Source organism: Gymnoscopelus microlampas (genome assembly GCF_963454915.1).
Source record: "Gymnoscopelus microlampas genome assembly, chromosome: 13".
NCBI lineage: Eukaryota > Metazoa > Chordata > Actinopteri > Myctophiformes > Myctophidae > Gymnoscopelus > Gymnoscopelus microlampas.
The window spans coordinates 24,049,011-24,068,005 of NC_139950.1; the positions used below are offsets into that span (position 1 = coordinate 24,049,011).

Below are 18,995 nucleotides of genomic sequence, written 5' to 3' on the forward strand. Positions count from 1 at the left end.
TCTTCCCTCCCTCCATTACCTCCTCTAATGACGTTTACACATCTGCTTAGAGGAGCCTCCACTTCACAACACACACACGCACACGCACACGCACACGCACACGCACACACACAAGCACACACACAAGCACACACACACACACACACACACACACACACACACACACACACACACACACACACACACACACACACACACACACACACACACACACACACACACACACACACTCAGCCAAATAAAATGGCTGCACAATTAATTTTAAAGAAAAAAAGTTATGATATTGACTGCAGTAATATCCAGGTCAGAAGAGTCTGCCATTATTTGAACGAGAAGGAAAGACGTTCCAGACTCTCAGGCCATCCACAGTAAAAATCCTCAGTGTTCATTGAACTCTGAGAGTGTACCTTTTTTTAATGTAACCAATTTGGTTCAATTAGTAGACTCTCGAGTTACAAATGGATAAGTTATCACTGAGCATTTTACTGTCTACCTCAAGTTACATGTCTCCCATCATAAGTAACCTATATAACCAGAAATATTCAACCCTTGTTTAAACACTGTATATACTGTATATATAGGCCACTGTATATATAGGCCACTGACGGTAAGTTATAAACACTGATTCATATCATAATTACTATCTATTAATTATATAGTAATAACTATACGTTATATAACAGTGAATGAACTTAATTACTTCTACCTTTTCTGCTTGTCCAAACAAGCAATCTTTCTCTTTGATTGATTCTTTCTTTCTTTCTTTCTTCTTGTGTCTATCTACGTCTTTCTTTTGTTATGTATTTCTTTCTATCTTTATTATTTTGTCTATCTACGTCTTTCTTTTTTTTTATGTCTTTCTTTCTATCTTTATTCTTGTGTCTATCTAAGTCTTTCTTTATGTCTTTCTTTATGAACTCTTCAACTCCTCACCTGCTCATGGCCTTTATATATCCAACAACACTGGATTCCTCCTTCACAGCCTCTATGACTCCTCTACACACACACACACACACACACACACACACACACACACACACACACACACACACACACACACACACACACACACACACACACACACACACACACACACACACACACAGACACGCACAATTGCACATACACATTCATATGCTTATATACACATTCAAATATACACACATGCACACTCTCTCACACAACATCACTCGGCAACCAGACTCGCCCGGCGGCCATGTCACTCCAGCTTCATTTTCCTACTGATTGACATGTCCTGTAACACACACACACACACACACACACACACACACACACACACACACACACACACACACACACACACACACACACACACACACACACACACACACACACACACACACACACACACACACACACACACACACACACACACACAGTGACTGTACCTGTCACCTCTCCTGAATAGTATTAGCTTTACCTCATTTTGTTCTGCCTGTCCATCACCTCTATTCTTCACCCTCCGACAGCTCTGAATGGGTTCCTCTGGGACTCTGTGTGTGTGGTGTGTGTTTGTGTGTGTGTGTGTGTGTGTGTGTGTGTGTGTGTGTGTGTGTGTGTGTGTGTGTGTGTGTGTGTGTGTGTGTGTGTGTGTGTGTGTGTGTGTGTGTGTGTGTGTGTGTGTGTGTGCTGCGTGCGTGCGTGCGTGCGTGTGTGGTTTCGGCGTGCTGCCTGGCGCCACTTTGCCTGCAATCCACTCTCCTCCTTCTCCACGTCTTGTAATCGGACAGCTGAGAAGGTGTGTTTTTGCGTGTGTGTGTGTGCGTGTGAGTGTGTGAGTGTGCTGCCAGGCCTTCCCACTTCTTCGCCCCTGAAGAGTAGTCTTGACGTTATCCTCTCTCTCTCTCTGTTTCTTTCTCTTTCTATCTCTCTTTCTCTCTCAAGCAGTTACGTCAAGGTCCTCGGGCGGTCCAGAACATGACCCGCTGAGAGAAATAAGACAGAGAGAGAGAGAGAGAGAGAGAGAGAGAGAGAGAGAGAGAGAGCGATGAGAGATGAGAACGAAAGAGAGGAAACTGAGTGAATTTAAACTTGTGTCAAGATATTAATCTGAGTTTAAGAGCATCATGTCAGGAGTTTGCAGTGTGTTAAGGTTGTCCAGATATGTTGAGTGTTACATACTCTTGAGAGTGTAAGATGGTAGTTATAACCACTTTAACCCAGGCATCCTTATTTTGGTTCTTATAGCCTAGGGCTACAGTATGCTTAATTTACACACGTCGTACACTGGCGTTGCGTAGCAATAAAAGCAGATCTACAAGATAAGCTGTTTTTGACAGATAACAGTATCAGGCTTAAACGGTTAAATGAAGTGGAAACCCCTTTTACCCAGCCCAGGCTTCAGTTGAGGCCTGTTTGGAGAGTCCATACCATGGTTTATAGGTAACTGCGCCAATGTTGGAGGAGTGTCAACTTGAGGAGAGATGGTGACATCATCACTCTGACTGGATTATTGTAGTGACATAATCACGACTGCTGTACAAAGGAAAATAGGCCTGAACTTAACCATTATTTTCACAATCAATTAATCTGTTCATATATTTTTTCAAATATTCAATTAATCAATACAATTAATGTAGACCATATCATGAATGACAGTAAAACAAGTTAAAGCTGCACTTTGTAACTTTCCTCTTCTACCCCGGATTTGAACCCGTTTTTCTGAGTAAAGTGCTGAAACCTTTACCATTGAGCTAATAGAGCCTGCCTACTTGCTCAACGGATAAATTGAACCTTGACCATCAGGTAAAAAATCATGTCAGATCCTGAGTCTAGGTGAGACATGACCTTTGACGACATCTAAATGTCTCAATAGAAGAGCAGGGAGACAAATACAGCAACCCCAATTGTACAAGTTATAATGTATTAACATACTCTACCATACAGATTGGACAAAATTACATTTCATTCATAAAACAAAGTTACATAGTGAAGTACAACATTACAGTAAATGCTCATCACACATTAGAACCCAGACGCCAGACATCTTGAAATTGCTTATTATGTTTACCTAGAATCCAAAACTTCATAATATCGAACAAAGACACAGTCACATTTTGGTGATGTTGTAAACAGAATAGCAAATGGTTACATAAACCATTTTTTCAATGACTGTAAAATAATTTGATACACGTCACTTTCTGTTGATCATTCGATTAATAAAATCACCTCTAATTTCCACCCACATGGTAATTATTTAGTCACAAGTGACTAATGCTATGTTAAACAAAACTATACTATACTATACTAAATGAGATAGAACCCACCGCTGTGCCAACAAGTCATTTTGACAGGAAAAGGAATCATTCATCTCTATATCTGTATACACTCAAATCCTCAGTGTTAATTTATTCATTTCCATCCACTGAGGATGTTACTGTGTACTCTGCAGTTCCATTACACAACATAAAAAACACGCACATCTGTGAGCGTGCACACACACACACACACACACACACACACACACACACACACACACACACACACACACACACACACACCCCTAACTGTATCAGCTCTCAGGGCATTCTAGGCGTATCCCATGATGCTTTGCTCTGTTATAGCGCTGCAACTGACACATTTCAGTGTTCAGATTCTCTTTGTTTTCTTCCTCTCTCTGCTTCTGTCTCCTTTTGAAACGTCTCTTTTGTTTTGGGATTCTGTCGTTTTGATAGAAGTCTGTTCCCTCAAGGAAATAGATAAGAACTGTGTGTGTGTGTGTGTGTGTGTGTGTGTGTGTGTGTGTGTGTGTGTGTGAGTGTGAGTGTGTGCGTGCACTTGCGCATGTGTGTTTGCACGTGTGCCGTGTGTACTGTCGGATGTACTGCATGTGTGCATTTTCTCATGTTTCCTCATGTTTAAGAGATAACAAGAATTCAGCAGAGGACTGAGGTGTGTGTGGGTGTGTGTGTGTGTGTGTGTGTGTGGGTGTGGGTGTTCCTTCAGGTGTAGCTCTTTTGAGAGATAGGCTGGCAGGCATGCATTAGAAGACTGAGTTGGTTGTACGTGCTGCTTATTAAAAGTCCGACACTTGGCAGCCACTCCAAAGAACCTCAACCGAGAAAGAGCACACACACACACACACACACACACACACACACACACACACACACACACACACACACACACACACACACACACACACACACACACACAGAGTTGGCTGAAAATGCTTTCTACTCTTGTATACAGTTGTGTTTGCCAAGCTGCCTTCGAGAGCCAAAACAAGACAACCCGGGCACAGGTGAGAGGGAATCGTGGAGAGGTGTCAGAAGGTAGAGAGATAGAAAGAGAGAAAGAGATGAGAGGGCCCATGATTCACAAAGAGCATGAGAGAGGGAGAGAAGAGAAAGAGTGTATTAGTAATGGAGGGATGGAGAGATGGAGAGAATTCATGCTTTGAAAAAGAGCGGAAAAAATAGCAAAGAAGGACAAAAGAAGAAGCCCCAAAAAGAAACCACCTGCTGCGAACAAAAAAGCAAGTGAAAGAATTAAAGAATGAAAATGGACATGAAGAAGAATGACGTACTGTAGACACACTAATGTGTAATTTGTACTCCGTCGGAATACGTTGATGCGTGCTGGAAATAGCCAATCTGCATACTCACAACGTGTTGTGATATTGTAGGTTGGCTATTCTAAGCATGTGACTATGTCATACGACATAGTTTTAACAATGCTTTATTATTTTGTTTCTTAAAATTTTCTGCCCAATTTAGTCACTGCCAGCCTGTTGGGCCAGGGGAGGGCCTCTGCAATACACGTGAATTTGCCAGCTGTTTTTTTTTCACCTGACAGTCAGGAGGTTCACTGTGTGTGTGTGTGTGTGTGTGTGTGTGTGTGTGTGTGTGTGTGTGTGTGTGTGTGTGTGTGTGTGTGTGTGTGTGTGTGTGTGTGTGTGTGTGTGTGTGTGTGTGTGTGTGTGTGTGTGTGTGTGTGTGTGTGTGTGTGTGTGTGTGTGCGCGCGTGTAATGTACATCTGTCTGTCTGTCTGTCTGTCTGTCAGAAAGACAGTCACTCTGTGGCAGCTCTTTAACCCTATAATTAACTACACTTCACCTCACCTCACTCGCTGATATCACTGCCTCAGGTGTGTGTGTGTGTGTGTGCACGCATTGGTGCGTGTGTGCGTGCATGCATGCGTCTGTGTGTACGTGTGGTTGGTTTGTCTATTTATGGAACTGCATATTATGTATGTATGTGTGAGAGAGAAAGGACTCTTAAGATGTCAAGCAGAATTGCATCTATAACCTACATTAATTCTGACCTCCCTCTGGTGTTCCAGTGCATCCTGCGGCTCTCTTGACTGGGCCAAGCTCCGAGAGGAGCCACCAAACGTGGACCAAGGCCCTGATTACGCCCTGCCAACATTCTGTCTGATTTGCCTATGACCTAAGCAGTGTTGTAAGTAACCAGATCAAATCTTGATTTACCTGCTGGTGTCAGGGTAGTGGGTACATTCAGAAATGAGCTCTGTCAGAGTCCACTCTGGTTTATCATAGCACACACTTGTTTGAAAATGCAGTTCACCATGCAAGCTCCCAACATTCTAAAAATAGTCAAGGAAAGTTGTGGCTAAATGCGACAGCTATGGTGTTATGTGTGGTTTAGATTTTATCATCCAACATGCTTTCACCTGTAATGGTAAACACAGTATTAGGCTTAATATGTCAGGATATACCTTGAAAAACCTTGTTGGCTGAATATCTACCCTAAAGGTACTTGTATTCAAACATATAAAGCCGTTAATTGCATATTCACCTTTGACGTCAATGATATGTTGAAGAAGAAATGTTCTTTCCAAGTAACGCTAGTAACTTGCAACGAACTTGATGACTCTGTCAAACACGTTTGAATAAGCTCTGGGTCCTCTCGATCACCACACCCTAGCTTTTCTCGAGTGCTGTCCAACATTTATGTCGTACAGTGAGTGTTATTATGTGTGTGTGTTATATTACTGTATGTGTTATTTTAACTTTAAACCTGGCATCCCTATTTTGGGCATGGCATTATCGGTGAACATTTTCAAAGATTTTCACAAATGTTCAGATATATTAAAAAATAATCAAAAATAGCTTAAACAAGATCCCAATGGCTATTTTTGCTATTCGTTGGATGACAAAGCATAGGGCTTGATAACTACTTGAATCCTAGCGTCCCTAGTTTGGGCATGTCATTATTGACAAAAGGTTTCCAAAAAGAATTTGAAAAAAAAAAAAGAAAAAAAAAAAAGTGATTACTCGTTTGAGTTAAGTATTTGATAAATATTGACCTCCACTCAATAATCCATTTGTTCATGAATAGATACTGAAATTAAAATAAAAAATAGTTTATGAATAATTATTCGTATTAATAGTGTATTCCAGTGAGTACACAGCCATACTCACTGGAAGCAACCAGACACAAAGGTGTACGTTTCCACGCACACTCACACACAAACACATGCACACACACACACACACACGCACACGCACACGCACAGCACACACGCACAGCACACACACACACACACACACACACACACACACACACACACACACACACACACACACACACACACACACACACACACACACACACACACACTCAAACACACACTCACCAGTCGCCCAGAGGGGACAGTCAAGACTTCGTGAGAGCAGACAGTGACACAGAGAAAGAGAGCGAGGGAGCAGACAAGGTTGTAGTTCCTGTGGCCTGTCTTTGAAAGAAGAGTCATGTGTTTTCTCCTCCTCCGCTTTGATGTGAGAGCAGCCTCTTTAGCGGGGTAAAGACAGGATACAATAACCTGGCCTCCATGCCCCCCAGCACCTCCACAGCCTCCCGCCCCCTCACTGCTCTACAGGGGGGACAGGTAACCCATGGTAACCCCGGCTAGAGATTAGAACCAGAGTGTGGCAGCTGGCCAGGAGTCAGGACCAATGTGACCTGCTGTGAATGGGGAGGGTGCACTGTGTGTGTGTGTGTGTGTGTGTGTGTGTGTGTGTGTGTGTGTGTGTGTGTGTGTGTGTGTGTGTGTGCGTGTGCGTGCGCGCATGTGCCTGCCTGCAGGTTGACACGTATGTGTGTCGACCTTTTTGTGTGTTTGTATGTGTGTCGACCTTTTTGTGTCTCTGCATGCACGTGTGTTCATGAAGTTGCTAGATAAACATGAGGATATGTAGGATGTGAGTGTACCTCTCTCAATGCACCCAGACCCAGTTGCAGTTTACCTAAACACACACTGAAAACAGGACCATACCAGCATCAATACATGTCATTGTCACAGCTTCCGCCATAATGTATATCATAAATGAGCTAGGCCATTTATCTGTTAACCATGTTAGCCCTGACATTCAACATTTCAATTTAGTTCTTCAATTAATCTTTTTTTCTAGTTTTATTTTGATTTCTCAAATCAATATGAAGATTAAAATGCAATATGCAACAATAACATGACTTTGACAGACAAAAAGTAACGGTACAGAAAGTTTCAAATGTCTGCAAGCTGTAAAAAAAAATGAAAGGAATCCAATCGCTTCCATGAAAATCAGACGCAATACTGTATCCTTTAAACCACCCTATCTCAACACTCTTTCTGCACAGATTTTGTCCAAACACAAAACTATATTCTACACTCCCACAAATCAACATATTGTGTCTGTATAATAATTTCATCAACATGAATCCCTCAACTTCTACAGATTCCACTCACCTCTATAATGACTGGATTCAAAACATTGCTGGCCCACAATAACCTGTTTGGCCTGGCGGACTTTGTACAGTGTAGCAAGACAGGAAATACGGATAGAGAGCAGGGGAGTGATTTGCAGCAAAAGGTCCGGTCTGCCAGGAATCGAACCAGGGACACACTCTCAGGCATCAGAGCCCATGTGGTATGGGCGCTAACCATTTGCCTATCGGGTCACCCCGTCACTCATTTTGTAATTCTTTCTCATGTCCCACACACACAAATACATATACAGCCTATACTGAATATCCCTGAAAATACACATGAATATTACAGTATTTCTCTCCACATCTTTAAGAGAATAAATCTTCACAATAAAAGTATAGTACAGTGCTATAGTTTGCACTGCCTAATGACAAACACTAAGACAGAAATATAAGAGAACACGCACAAACATATTCCACCTTTTATATTTGCTCTCTACTGTATTTCACTGTCAACAAACTCCATTGTCTCTCTTACTCTGCCATTGCAGCTTTTCAACACTGTCACTTCCACAGAACAAAGACTGCTGAACCCACCAAGTTACGAATAGCAAAAGAAAATAGCTCTGAAATTGACTTTTTTCCCCTCCAGAAGGGCTGACTTCCTGCAAACGAAGCCCCAAAAGATCTGGTTTAGGAGAAGATGAAAGAATCCTCTTATGCCAGTAAACTCGTTACGGTCCTTCTAGTCGCACACTGGACACTGCCGTTTCCATGGTGCCCAGTAGTGTTATCTGTGTGTATTTTTGTTGGGACTTGTAGTTTTGGTGGCTGGAAGTGGCAAAATGTTATATATTTTTCACCCCCTTCTGCCACACCAGCAAGAGGAAGAGGAGAAAGATAAGACAGAGTCCCCCATCCTCAGCATTAATGAGAGAGAGTGAGGGAAGGAGGGAGGGAGAGAGAGAGAGAGAGTGAGTGAAAAAAGAGAGAGCTAGAGAAGAGGATAGTGTGCTTTTTTAGCATTAGCTGGACAGATAGAGAAAATCAATGGGCTACCCAGCAATAGAGTCACACTCATAACAGATTACTAAAGCCTGCCAGTATTGCACACTGAAAATAGCAGATCCACAAGCTCACAACGCATCGCAATCTCTGAGCTTGTAGATCGGCGACATAATGCACAAACAAGTATAAATAAGGGGCAGTCCACCATGCAGAGCGGAGCTAGCCTTTCTTTGTACATGGGGTGCAAATTACTGAAATCAAAACCAATTTAGCTTTTTCATCAGTAGGCCTAACTTTGTCAGGATTAATATGTTCGGCTATATTTTCTCTTGATGGAGGATAGCAAGCAGTGAGGGTCTGAGGGATGCTCCTCCTTTGTTTGAAGTTCAACCTGGCATCCCTATTTTGGGCGTGTCATTGCAGTCGAAAAATTCAAAATCTTACAATAAATGCAGGGAATCTCTGTATGTATTTTCGTACGTATGTACGTCTGTAATCCACTTACCTCGAGAACCATTCAACCGACCGACTTCAAATTCGCGACGACCCGAGGGAGTGCACTGCCCAGTGTCGGTCGTGTAGGCGGTTGTCCAGAAACGCCAGAAAAAGCTCTGGCCGTGGCCCAAATGAGCCAATTGATTGCCATGGCAACCTCAGCCTAAGCTTGATTCGGCCAATTCCCCACACCTGTCGAATTCCCCTCACCTGCCATTGCCTTAGTTTGTCGGTCTACTTACAGTCAGTTTGCACTCTTCAGACATTCGCCACATAGTTTTCGCGATTCATTATGACAGTATATAGGGCTTAATAGTGGCCTCCACACTGCCTGGGCGTTATGCATTCTCTAAAAACACTTAAAAATTAGCGATTGAAAATAGTCTGTCATTTTATAAACAAACTATAATCTCAGGAATTGTCTAGATATGAATCTCCACTTACAGTATGCCACCAGGAGGAACAATGTTATAACATTTTAATCACTTCCTCCATGACAGATTGCTTAGTTTTACACTTGTAGAGTTAAATTAGCTGCTTTGTAACTGTAACACAATCCCTACTAATGCGAAGGCTCAGGCATGACTTTGTTGTGTTTCATTCCAAAGCTTCGTATAATTCGTGGGCCTGTTTCAGACGACTAGGAACTAGGTTTTCCGGTGAGAGGAAAGGATTGTGGGAGAGGCAGGGACATCACATAGCGACTGCTGCAGACCTGTCCTGTCTTAATTAGCAGACAGTGATGTGTGTGGAATGCCGCCCGCTTCGTCTCGCCTGTCAGCTGCAAAGTGTGCATCCGTCAATACACACCTGTGATGTGTGTATTTGGGACAAGATCACTGCCTGTGACCTTGGGGCAGTGTCAACCTGAGTTCACTGTCTTGTGTGTGTGTGTGTGTGTGTGTGTGTGTGTGTGTGTGTGTGTGTGTGTGTGTGTGTGTGTGTGTGTGTGTGTGTGTGTGTGTGTATTTTGAGTTGATTTGATGCAATGAATGATTATAATGGTTTAATGATGTTGCTTAACCACTATTTTGTACTTAGCTGAACTACGAAAATAGGCCCTACGTCCTCCCGGTGGGGGCTCCTCACTGGGGACTGGGGAGTCGGTAGGATACAACAGCGACAACACAGAAATGTGTGTGGGAAGGAATTAATTGGCATATCGACTACATTTGGGAGAAAAATGGGAGAAAAAAATAATTGTCTACTCTAAATAAACCAAAACTGTAAAGTTGTCTTCCAGTCAGTAAATCTATGCAGAACCCTCCACCTTTTCCCCGTCACTGTCCCCCCTCGGCTTTCAAAACTGTCTGCCCAAAATAAAGAAACAATACGGACTGTTCACTTTTCAACGCGTACAAGACGTGTTGAAAAGTGACACTGGTGCGTGCAGTCCCAAACCAGACGCACACTGAAGCGATAGAAAAAGGAGTGTTATCTTAAGAGTGTATTTGTTTGACCCCAAGGCCTCTTCATGTCACTCTACACACTCAACTCTCCACTATGTGTATCTGTTTTGTCTACTTTCTTTCTCATTCAGTTCACTCTTTCACTTGTTCACTCATTATTCCTGGATCCTGGATCATCACTGTCTGTCTGTCTCTCTTCTTGTTTAATTTATTCTTCGTCACTTGATGATGTTGCTTCACGAAAAGAGCCGATCTACATGCTAACAATATGTTTCTTCGCTACGTTTTTTTTAGTTTGTATATCGGGTCTTTTCGGCAAGTGACACCATTGTGTGATTAAGTATGAATTATTACAACTACAGTACAGTACTACTGACAGAAGACAGCATATTGCCGAAACGTCTTATTAATCAATAATATTTGTGTGTGGAGAGAATTGTGCAACCTTGCGTTATTTTCATTTGATCTGACTATGGACCAACTTTTTGCACCTTATAATGGGGCCTTCAATTGAATCAATTAGAAATTGCAACTCAACTACATCAATCATATATTCTCTGTCTCTCTCAATCTCTCTCACTCTCTCTCTATCTCTCTCTCTCTCTCTCTCTCTCTCTCTCTCTCTCTCTCTCTCTCTGTTTGCAGACTCAGGTTTCATCTCTCGGTCAGATGGCGTTCTGTTTGGCTGATCTACACTTGTGGTCCACCAAAGACTCACTCCAGGTCAAAGGTAGCACCTATCGGCATGGCCGACCTCTCCATCCCACTTCGTCTCACACAATCATCACTCTCTTCCCCTTCTTCTCTACCTTCATCTCAGTCATCACCTATTCTCTCTTTGTCCTCACTTTCCCTTGTCTCACTTCAGGTTGTCATGGCTGGTGTATGCTTTAAAGGGTCACTATAGCGGTATAGCGCTGTTGATGTGCATTTCAGTTCATTGCTGATGGTTATCATAGTCTATAGAAACAATAATCCATATTGACAGAGGAAATTCCCCTTTTCTGCGCCCATGGTGCATTTCACAGGAAAGGGTTGGTCTAGCACACCCACACAGTCTATGGCCACAATTACATCAACCAGATTCATATTTTCTAAAGTCAAGTTCGCTGTTTTGCCATTTTGAACAAGTACAATGTAACGACCAGATTTGGGAGTAGTGTGTCAGTAAAGCCCAACCATGGACTGTTTCAGCTGCTACAGTCTGGCAGTGCCTCAGGAGGCAGAGCGGACACGATCCCCGGTTCTCCCCTGGGTTAGTGTCGAAGTGTCCTTAAGCAAGACACTTAACCCCTAACTGCTCCCGATGAGCAGGTTGGTGCCTTGCATGGTTTGTAATTCACATTGTGAAGTGCTTTGGATAAAGGCGCTATATAAATGCACCATTTACCTTGTTTATGTGGATCCCGAGAAAGTAACTTCCCCAACACTGGTCACTACCACCAATGGCAGAGGGTAAAACCCAAGGGTTGTATAGAGATAATGTTAAAAGCCGTGATAGCAATCCCTTTAAGTGTCATTGAATTGTATTTGCAGTGGGGCGCATCATCCATTGATGAACGGCTACCAACAATCAACCCTGGACCTCTCCTTGGTCTTGTTGGTGTGGCCTAAGTCTGACTATCCTGACAGTTGTTTTCTCTTGCCATCAGTCCCCACCCTCCCCACCCATCCTACACCTATCATTCCATCTCTTACCCCTCAGAAGAAAATGTCCTGTTTCTCCATTTTCTTGTTTTTCCTGCCTTCCATTCTGTCTCGTCTTTCACAGTCTACTGAGCTTCAGACGTAGATAGTGTCTCGCAGAGGCTGATGCGTGGGTGTGCATGGGTGTATGTTTGTCTGTGTTTGTGTGTGTGTGTGTGTGTGTGTGTGTGTGTGTGTGTGTGTGTGTGTGTGTGTGTGTGTGGTTTGACATGGTGTATATCCTATATGTACTGGTGACATCTCCTTATTTATTTGTTGTTTCTTGCTGTGTGTGTTTTGCTATCTTGCCAAACGGTGGATGGATACATCTGAGCGCGGAGGCCTGGTTGGTGAGGTGTGACGCGCCCTATCACCTCCCACCTACCGCTGTATTCCTCCACCTTAAAGCATTTTTTTTAAATAGATTTTTATAGATGACACAAACATAACATGACTATATACTGTATATGGTATATATGTATTTGTGAAGGAAAACTTGTATGCTACTTTTCAAGAACAGCCTGCCTCACATTCACTGTCGCCAAACATGAGTGAAAAGTTAGGAGGATTCAAGGAGCCCTGACAGATGCCATAGTTTATAGATTTCCTGGTTGAAAAAAAAAGGTATTTTGTCATCATGCATACAGGCACAGACAGACACGTACTGCTGGTCACTAAGCAGCTCTACTGAGTTCTCTACTCAAGGAATGAAATATCTAGTTAGCGCTGAAATTCCAATGTTTTTTCCGAGCTGGCCCTACAGATACACAGCACTGCACAGCACTAGGGCGTTACCACAATATCAGGAAATTTGGGAAAGTTTGGGGTTTGTTGCTAGACAACCAGTTATACGGTATAGCGTATACAAACATTTACAGACATACTGTAGGCGTTACACCTATTTTCAACTGAACACAGCAGTCAGTAGTTAATAGTACATAAGTAGGTTGGAGTTGGATTATTGTTGGTAGTATCGGACGAGAACAAGGGTGTCTGTCCCCTTTTCAGTGCCATTTTCGATGCACTAGACCCCTGGGAGATGGATTGCTGAGGTGGAGTACACAACACCTACCATCAGCTCCCATGTACTTAGCGCACAACTTAGTTACCTAAGCCGTGCTACTCATACACAGTGCCCGGGATTGAACCCAGAAACTTGCACTGCCTAAAGACGAGTGCTCTACCGACTGAGCTACAGTACCCGGACAGTAGTTAATATGGAAAGGTTTTCAAAGAAGTTGTCTAGTTTGCTGGAAATGGGGAGGTTGTGGATATGTATGCTTCCCTCATTAAAAGTATTTATTGTGAAAACACAATTGCCATTTATGTCTCATCACTAATCTCTACTACAAAAAACAAACTTGGTATCCCCATACTATCTGAAACAGAAATATCTAAAATAAGTTTAGGTTGTATTTTTCCATACTTCCCTCCCACTTGACCTGACTGGTGCAACGGGCACTAAACCTCTGTCATTCAGTATAGGAAGGAACCCACCATTATATGTTTTGAGTGCACTTTTCATTGTTCTTGAATGGACCTACAACACCATACTCCATCCCCGGTTCTGAGGGCATCCCAACAGCACCTACTGAGAAACCTACTTTTCCTATTGTCCAGCCTGACCTTGGAATAGAAGCGTTCGTTGACCTTCTGGTCACAAGCCTGCTGTTCTAGTACTTAGGTTACCTCTGCCCTAGTATCGCTCTGCCTGCCGATACATCTGGTGACTAAATGCAAGATAGTTGCTAGAACCGTGAGAACAGCCGCTAAAATCCTACACCCACTGCTTTGGAAAACAATCCTGTCACTGCCCCAATATGAAGGGCCTCCCTAAAGACTTTGGATTTGTTCTGCAATGCAAAGATAATTTTTTTACTCTCTAATTGGTTCCACAAAGTTTTAACAACGAAAGCTGGGAGATTGTCCTCAGTCTCTGGTTGAGCAAAATGTTTAGAGACTTGCTTGTGAGTCTCTATACTCCCCCACCATGGAAAGCTATTTTCAGGCTAAGGCCAGCATGATTTGGGCATTTCTGTCCATTTCACTTATGCCAATATGTACATACAGTATACACTATGTGTGACTGTGTATGTCGTTACTGTCGGGCAGAAACCTTATATCTCTGTATTTCAAAGAGTGTTGCAAAAAAATTCAGTTTATACTAGTGAGCTTGTACATAGCTATTCTTGCTATTTTAGAAAAATGTGAAAAGTGTGTCTATGGGTTTTATAAATATTTAACCAGTGAAAAGTATTAACAAGAGCTTATGACTAATTAATAACTACATTGGATCCATCGGAACACAGGTGCTTTTTCCCATTTCCTGAAAAGTAACCGTTTTGGACATGGAAGGTTTCCTCCCGACAGCCATGATGTGTACTGTATATCATTGCTGACACAAAAGTTGTGAAAATAGCAGATTGCGTTGTGGGCTTGTAGATCGTCAATTTTCATTAAATGATAATAAAAAAGGAACGGTTTCGGACATACAAGGGTTTCACCCGACAGCCATGATGTGTGTGTGCATTCCCTGTTGTCCTCCATCAGCTCTGCTGCTGCATTAGCGTGACCTGGCCGTAGGAGCAGGGATGACGGCAGCAGTAACAGCAGCAGCAAGAAACAGCGCTGATAAAGAATTGATGTGCTGTTAGAATCAGACTGTACTTCTATTTGCTGTGGGCCTGCTGCATGGACGAATAACACGCCATGAAATACCTCAGCTCAGCACTCTCACACTAGTGTGTGTGTGTGTGTGTGTGTGTGTGTGTGTGTGTGTGTGTGTGTGTGTGTGTGTGTGTGTGTGTGTGTGTGTGTGTGTGTGTGTGTGTGTGTGTGTGTGTGTGTGTGTGTGTGTGTGTGTGTGTGTGTGTGTGTGTGTACACTTCAATATAGCCACATACTGTATTTTTGTTGTAATTATTGTTGTATATGTATGCTGCAAGTATGCACACGTCTGCAACCACGTACAGTATGTTAATGTTGGGTGTGTGTGTGTGTGTGTGTGCATGTGCGTGTGTGCGGGCAGGCATTTGTGCAGGGCAGTGCAAAGACTACTGGAGGGGCAGGGGCTCAAATTACATCAAGAGAGTACATTGAACAATATTTTAAAACACCATAGGGTCGTAGCTAGGTCTTGGCAAGGTGTGCGGTGGAAAAAAATATTTTTTTTTGGGGGGTCCCTGTGGGCACATTAGTATACCAGTCCAGTCAGAGAGACATAAATGAAACCTTACTTGATGCTCCTGCTATAATAATCTCAAATTTCTAATATGCTTTTAAACCTGGTTGTTCCTGTAATATTCTGTGTATATACTGTATATTTCTATTAAAATAATCTATTAACGCAAGGATTCATGAATGGAGGGAGTATCAATCAGTGAATCACACACTGATGTAGTTGCAGCTGCAAAACATAACGAGGGGGGGGGGCAAGCATCACTTCATCAGGTAAAAAAAAGTGATACTGAAACTATTATTATAGCAAAATTATTATTATTTGTCAAACGTTCTTGATAAGGGCCCCAGGTGTTAGGCAAGCATTTAACAAAAACGTTTTTGTTTTGTTTTTGGGTAGGGCACTTTAGGCATCAGTGGGCATCAGTGGCACCCCCACGCACATGCCTGCCTGCGTGCGTTCGTGCGCGTGTAAGAGAGAGAATGAATGTAGGTGTGTGTGTGTAGCTCAGATTTATATAGCGATTTTGTGTGTGTGTGTGTGTGTGTGTGCGCGCGTGCGGCAAATGTCTGCTTATGTGTTTGTATATGCATATTGCCTATAAGCCCTCTGTTTATGTGTTTGCGTGAGAGAGTCTATAGAGCGATAATGTATACTGTATGTGTGTGTGTGAGTGAGGAGGTCTGTCTGTCTCTGTCCCTCATGTGAGATGGATTACATCATACTCCTGTCTTTATTCATACACCTATACCCCACCCCTGTTTGTCCCCAAAATCCATTCATCACTCTATCCCTCTCTCCGTCTCTCCACCTCTCCACACAACCCTCCCACTCCCCCTTCCCTCTCTGCATATATATTCCTACCTCCCTCCTTCCATCCATCACAAACCACAGTCCCTCCCTGCTTCCTTCCATCCTTCCATCCTCCCCTCTGTCTCTCCCTTGCTCCCTCCTTCCTTGCGTCCCGGCCGGGGTCTTATCTCAGTTGTGGTGCAGGCAGTTGGGACAGACCACTGCCAGATAGGGTTTGTTTATCCCACCCTGCAAATTGCTGATGTGTCTTCTGCTTTTTTCCTGACAGCAAAGATGTTCATCTCACCCTCTCTCTCTCTCTCTCTCTCTCTCTCTCTCTCTCTCTCTCTCTCTCTCTCTCTCTCTCTCTCTCTCTCTCTCTCTCTCTCTCTCTCTCTCTCTCGCTCTCGCTCTCGCTCTCTCTCACCCCCCCCCCCCTCTCTCTCTCTTCACAGATAGGGATATTGGCACCTATCAGTTCTATGATAAAGGCGAGCCAGGTAAATAGTGTTTATATTGGATGTCTGTTTGTCTTTAAGATAAACGCTGTTTGTTGTGTTTGTCTTGTTTTTGAATGTATGTGATTTCCTTATGTATGACAAGGAGTCGCCACTCATAGAGGCTGCCACACACACACACACACACACACACACACACACACACACACACACACACACACACACACACACACACACACACACACACACACAGAACATGCATAAAGGTTATTAGTATAACTGGGTCCTCTTTCTTAGTATATCTCCCGCCCACGCGTATGTATACACATTTGCACACACAAACACATGCACGCAGGCACATGTTGTACAGTATATGCGTCGTACACAAAGGTTATTAATAATGCATGTTTTTGGCACACACACATGTACACACAAACACACACATGCACACGTCCCTAGCACTACTCCTCCTCACCCACGCAAACACATACAGTATGCACATACAGACACACACATATTCTTTCAGACACACATAGAGGTATTTGGGATGACCAAATACCATGTTTTTGGCGGTGCAAACAACACAGGTATCAATATTGTGTTTGTTAGATGATCATATAGGGAAATCTTTTTCTATCCTATAGCGCAAAACTATGGCTACGTATTTGTAGTACAGGGACCTGCAACAACCACTGATCTGTACACACACACGTCACACAGCGTCTAACGCTTATTTTATACTCAGTCGTACTACGGTGTCACATAGCAGATCTACAAACTACAAGCTATGATATGAGCTTGTAGATCTGCTATTTTCGGCAAGTGACACCAGCAAAGTATGAATCAGGCTTATCTCTTCCAGCCTTGTGTGTTGTCATTGACCTAGGCTCGTGTCCCACAAGTGATAGGGCCACTAAACAGTTGACATTGTCTCAAATCACATAGAGAGATGTAATACCTCAGGCCAACGAGTGTTCCAGATCACATCTCCTACCTTCCCCTCAAGTATTGTTTTAACAAAACAGGATCTAATAATGGCGTGGATCATGTCAGTCATCTACGATGTATCTATGATGACTCCATAATTGAGCAAGGTTTCAACTTCAATTAAAGTTAAATAAAAAATAACGTATGAAAGAAATATGTGGGGGAAGAAATGTGGTGAGTTACTTCCTTGGCCTACTGGTAGCATGCACAAGAAATTGGCGCTGATCAGTTCAGTGAGATTAGTCCCAGACTCAAAGACATGCACACACACACACACACACACACACACACACACACACACACACACACACACACACACACACACACACACCTCTCAAGGTTCTCATTGGTTATTGTATGTTTTTTTGTTTTGTCTATGATGTATCTATGTATGTATAGTATACATAGATGTTCTTTGTGTTTGTTTTTTGTATACCCTGTACACATGTAACTACTGTGACATCATGTATTGATGTTGGCAGTGGGACCCCCTCGAAAACAGGACACAGGCTCACAGATTCACAGGCCCATTTGTAGATGCCGTGGTTCTGTAGGAGTCGAGTAAAAATGTGATTTATGACGGGTATGCGTGTTGGAAAATGTGAATGGTTCCTAGGCTAGCTGTTTCTTAAAGACTCTTCTCTAGGGTATTCCGATGCTTGCCAGTTGCCGTTCTATGTTCAGGTAGCTTATTTCTCTCCACTTCAGACCATCTGGCGGAAACGGCTCCCAATTCACACGCTTTTTGTCTATGGATGTTTCAGAAGTCGACTTAAATTCCCACCAACAATTGGAATGGAGACGTAGCTACTGGCGGCTCTAATCGCTACACCAGGGCTTCCTCTGCATTTTGGTGCAAAATAGACCTCCCACCACTGCTCTAGAAGAAAATAACATGAAAACTCGTCTCATTTTCCCATTACAAAAAACAACACAACTTCTCTTTTCATTGCGGTCTTCAGTGGAGAGACGATTCCCTCGCTCCCCAGACTCTTTCATTTGGTGGAAACTACAATGTGGGTTGATAACAGAGCAGAGGGAAGGAGGGGGGAGTGTGGGAATAGATACAGTAGGGTAATGCTTAATTTGTGCTTCGTCGTACGATAGGCGTCGCGTGCCGAGAATAGCAGATCCTCAAGCTCACAACGTGTCACGGGTGTGATGCATTGTGAGCTTGTAGATCAGCTGTTTTCGACACGTGACACCACCGTACTATGAAGTAAAAATCGTGCTTAATAGAACGCTACTGAATGCAGTCCAAAAGGATGGCATTTTTCTTTTTTTTGCGCAGGGCGTATAATGATATGC

General features: G+C 43.0%; 1 protein-coding gene across 5 annotated transcripts in view; it reads left to right on the forward strand.

Annotated features, from left to right (window-relative positions):
• The window catches only part of wdpcp (WD repeat containing planar cell polarity effector), a 99,142-nt gene that overhangs the window by 17,058 nt on the left and 63,089 nt on the right, over nucleotides 1–18,995 (forward strand). For 2 of the 5 annotated variants that reach the window (XM_084075471.1, XM_084075473.1), the window contains exons 1-3: nucleotides 5,315–5,424; nucleotides 11,232–11,316; nucleotides 16,698–16,742. In XM_084075471.1, the coding sequence (XP_083931597.1) occupies nucleotides 11,256–11,316; nucleotides 16,698–16,742 (106 nt within the window). In that variant the 5' untranslated portion in view covers nucleotides 5,315–5,424; nucleotides 11,232–11,255. Of the gene's footprint in view, nucleotides 1–5,314; nucleotides 5,425–11,231; nucleotides 11,317–16,697; nucleotides 16,743–18,995 lie in introns of those variants that run through there. The other 3 variants (XM_084075475.1, XM_084075472.1, XM_084075474.1) reach the window with 3 other exon arrangements.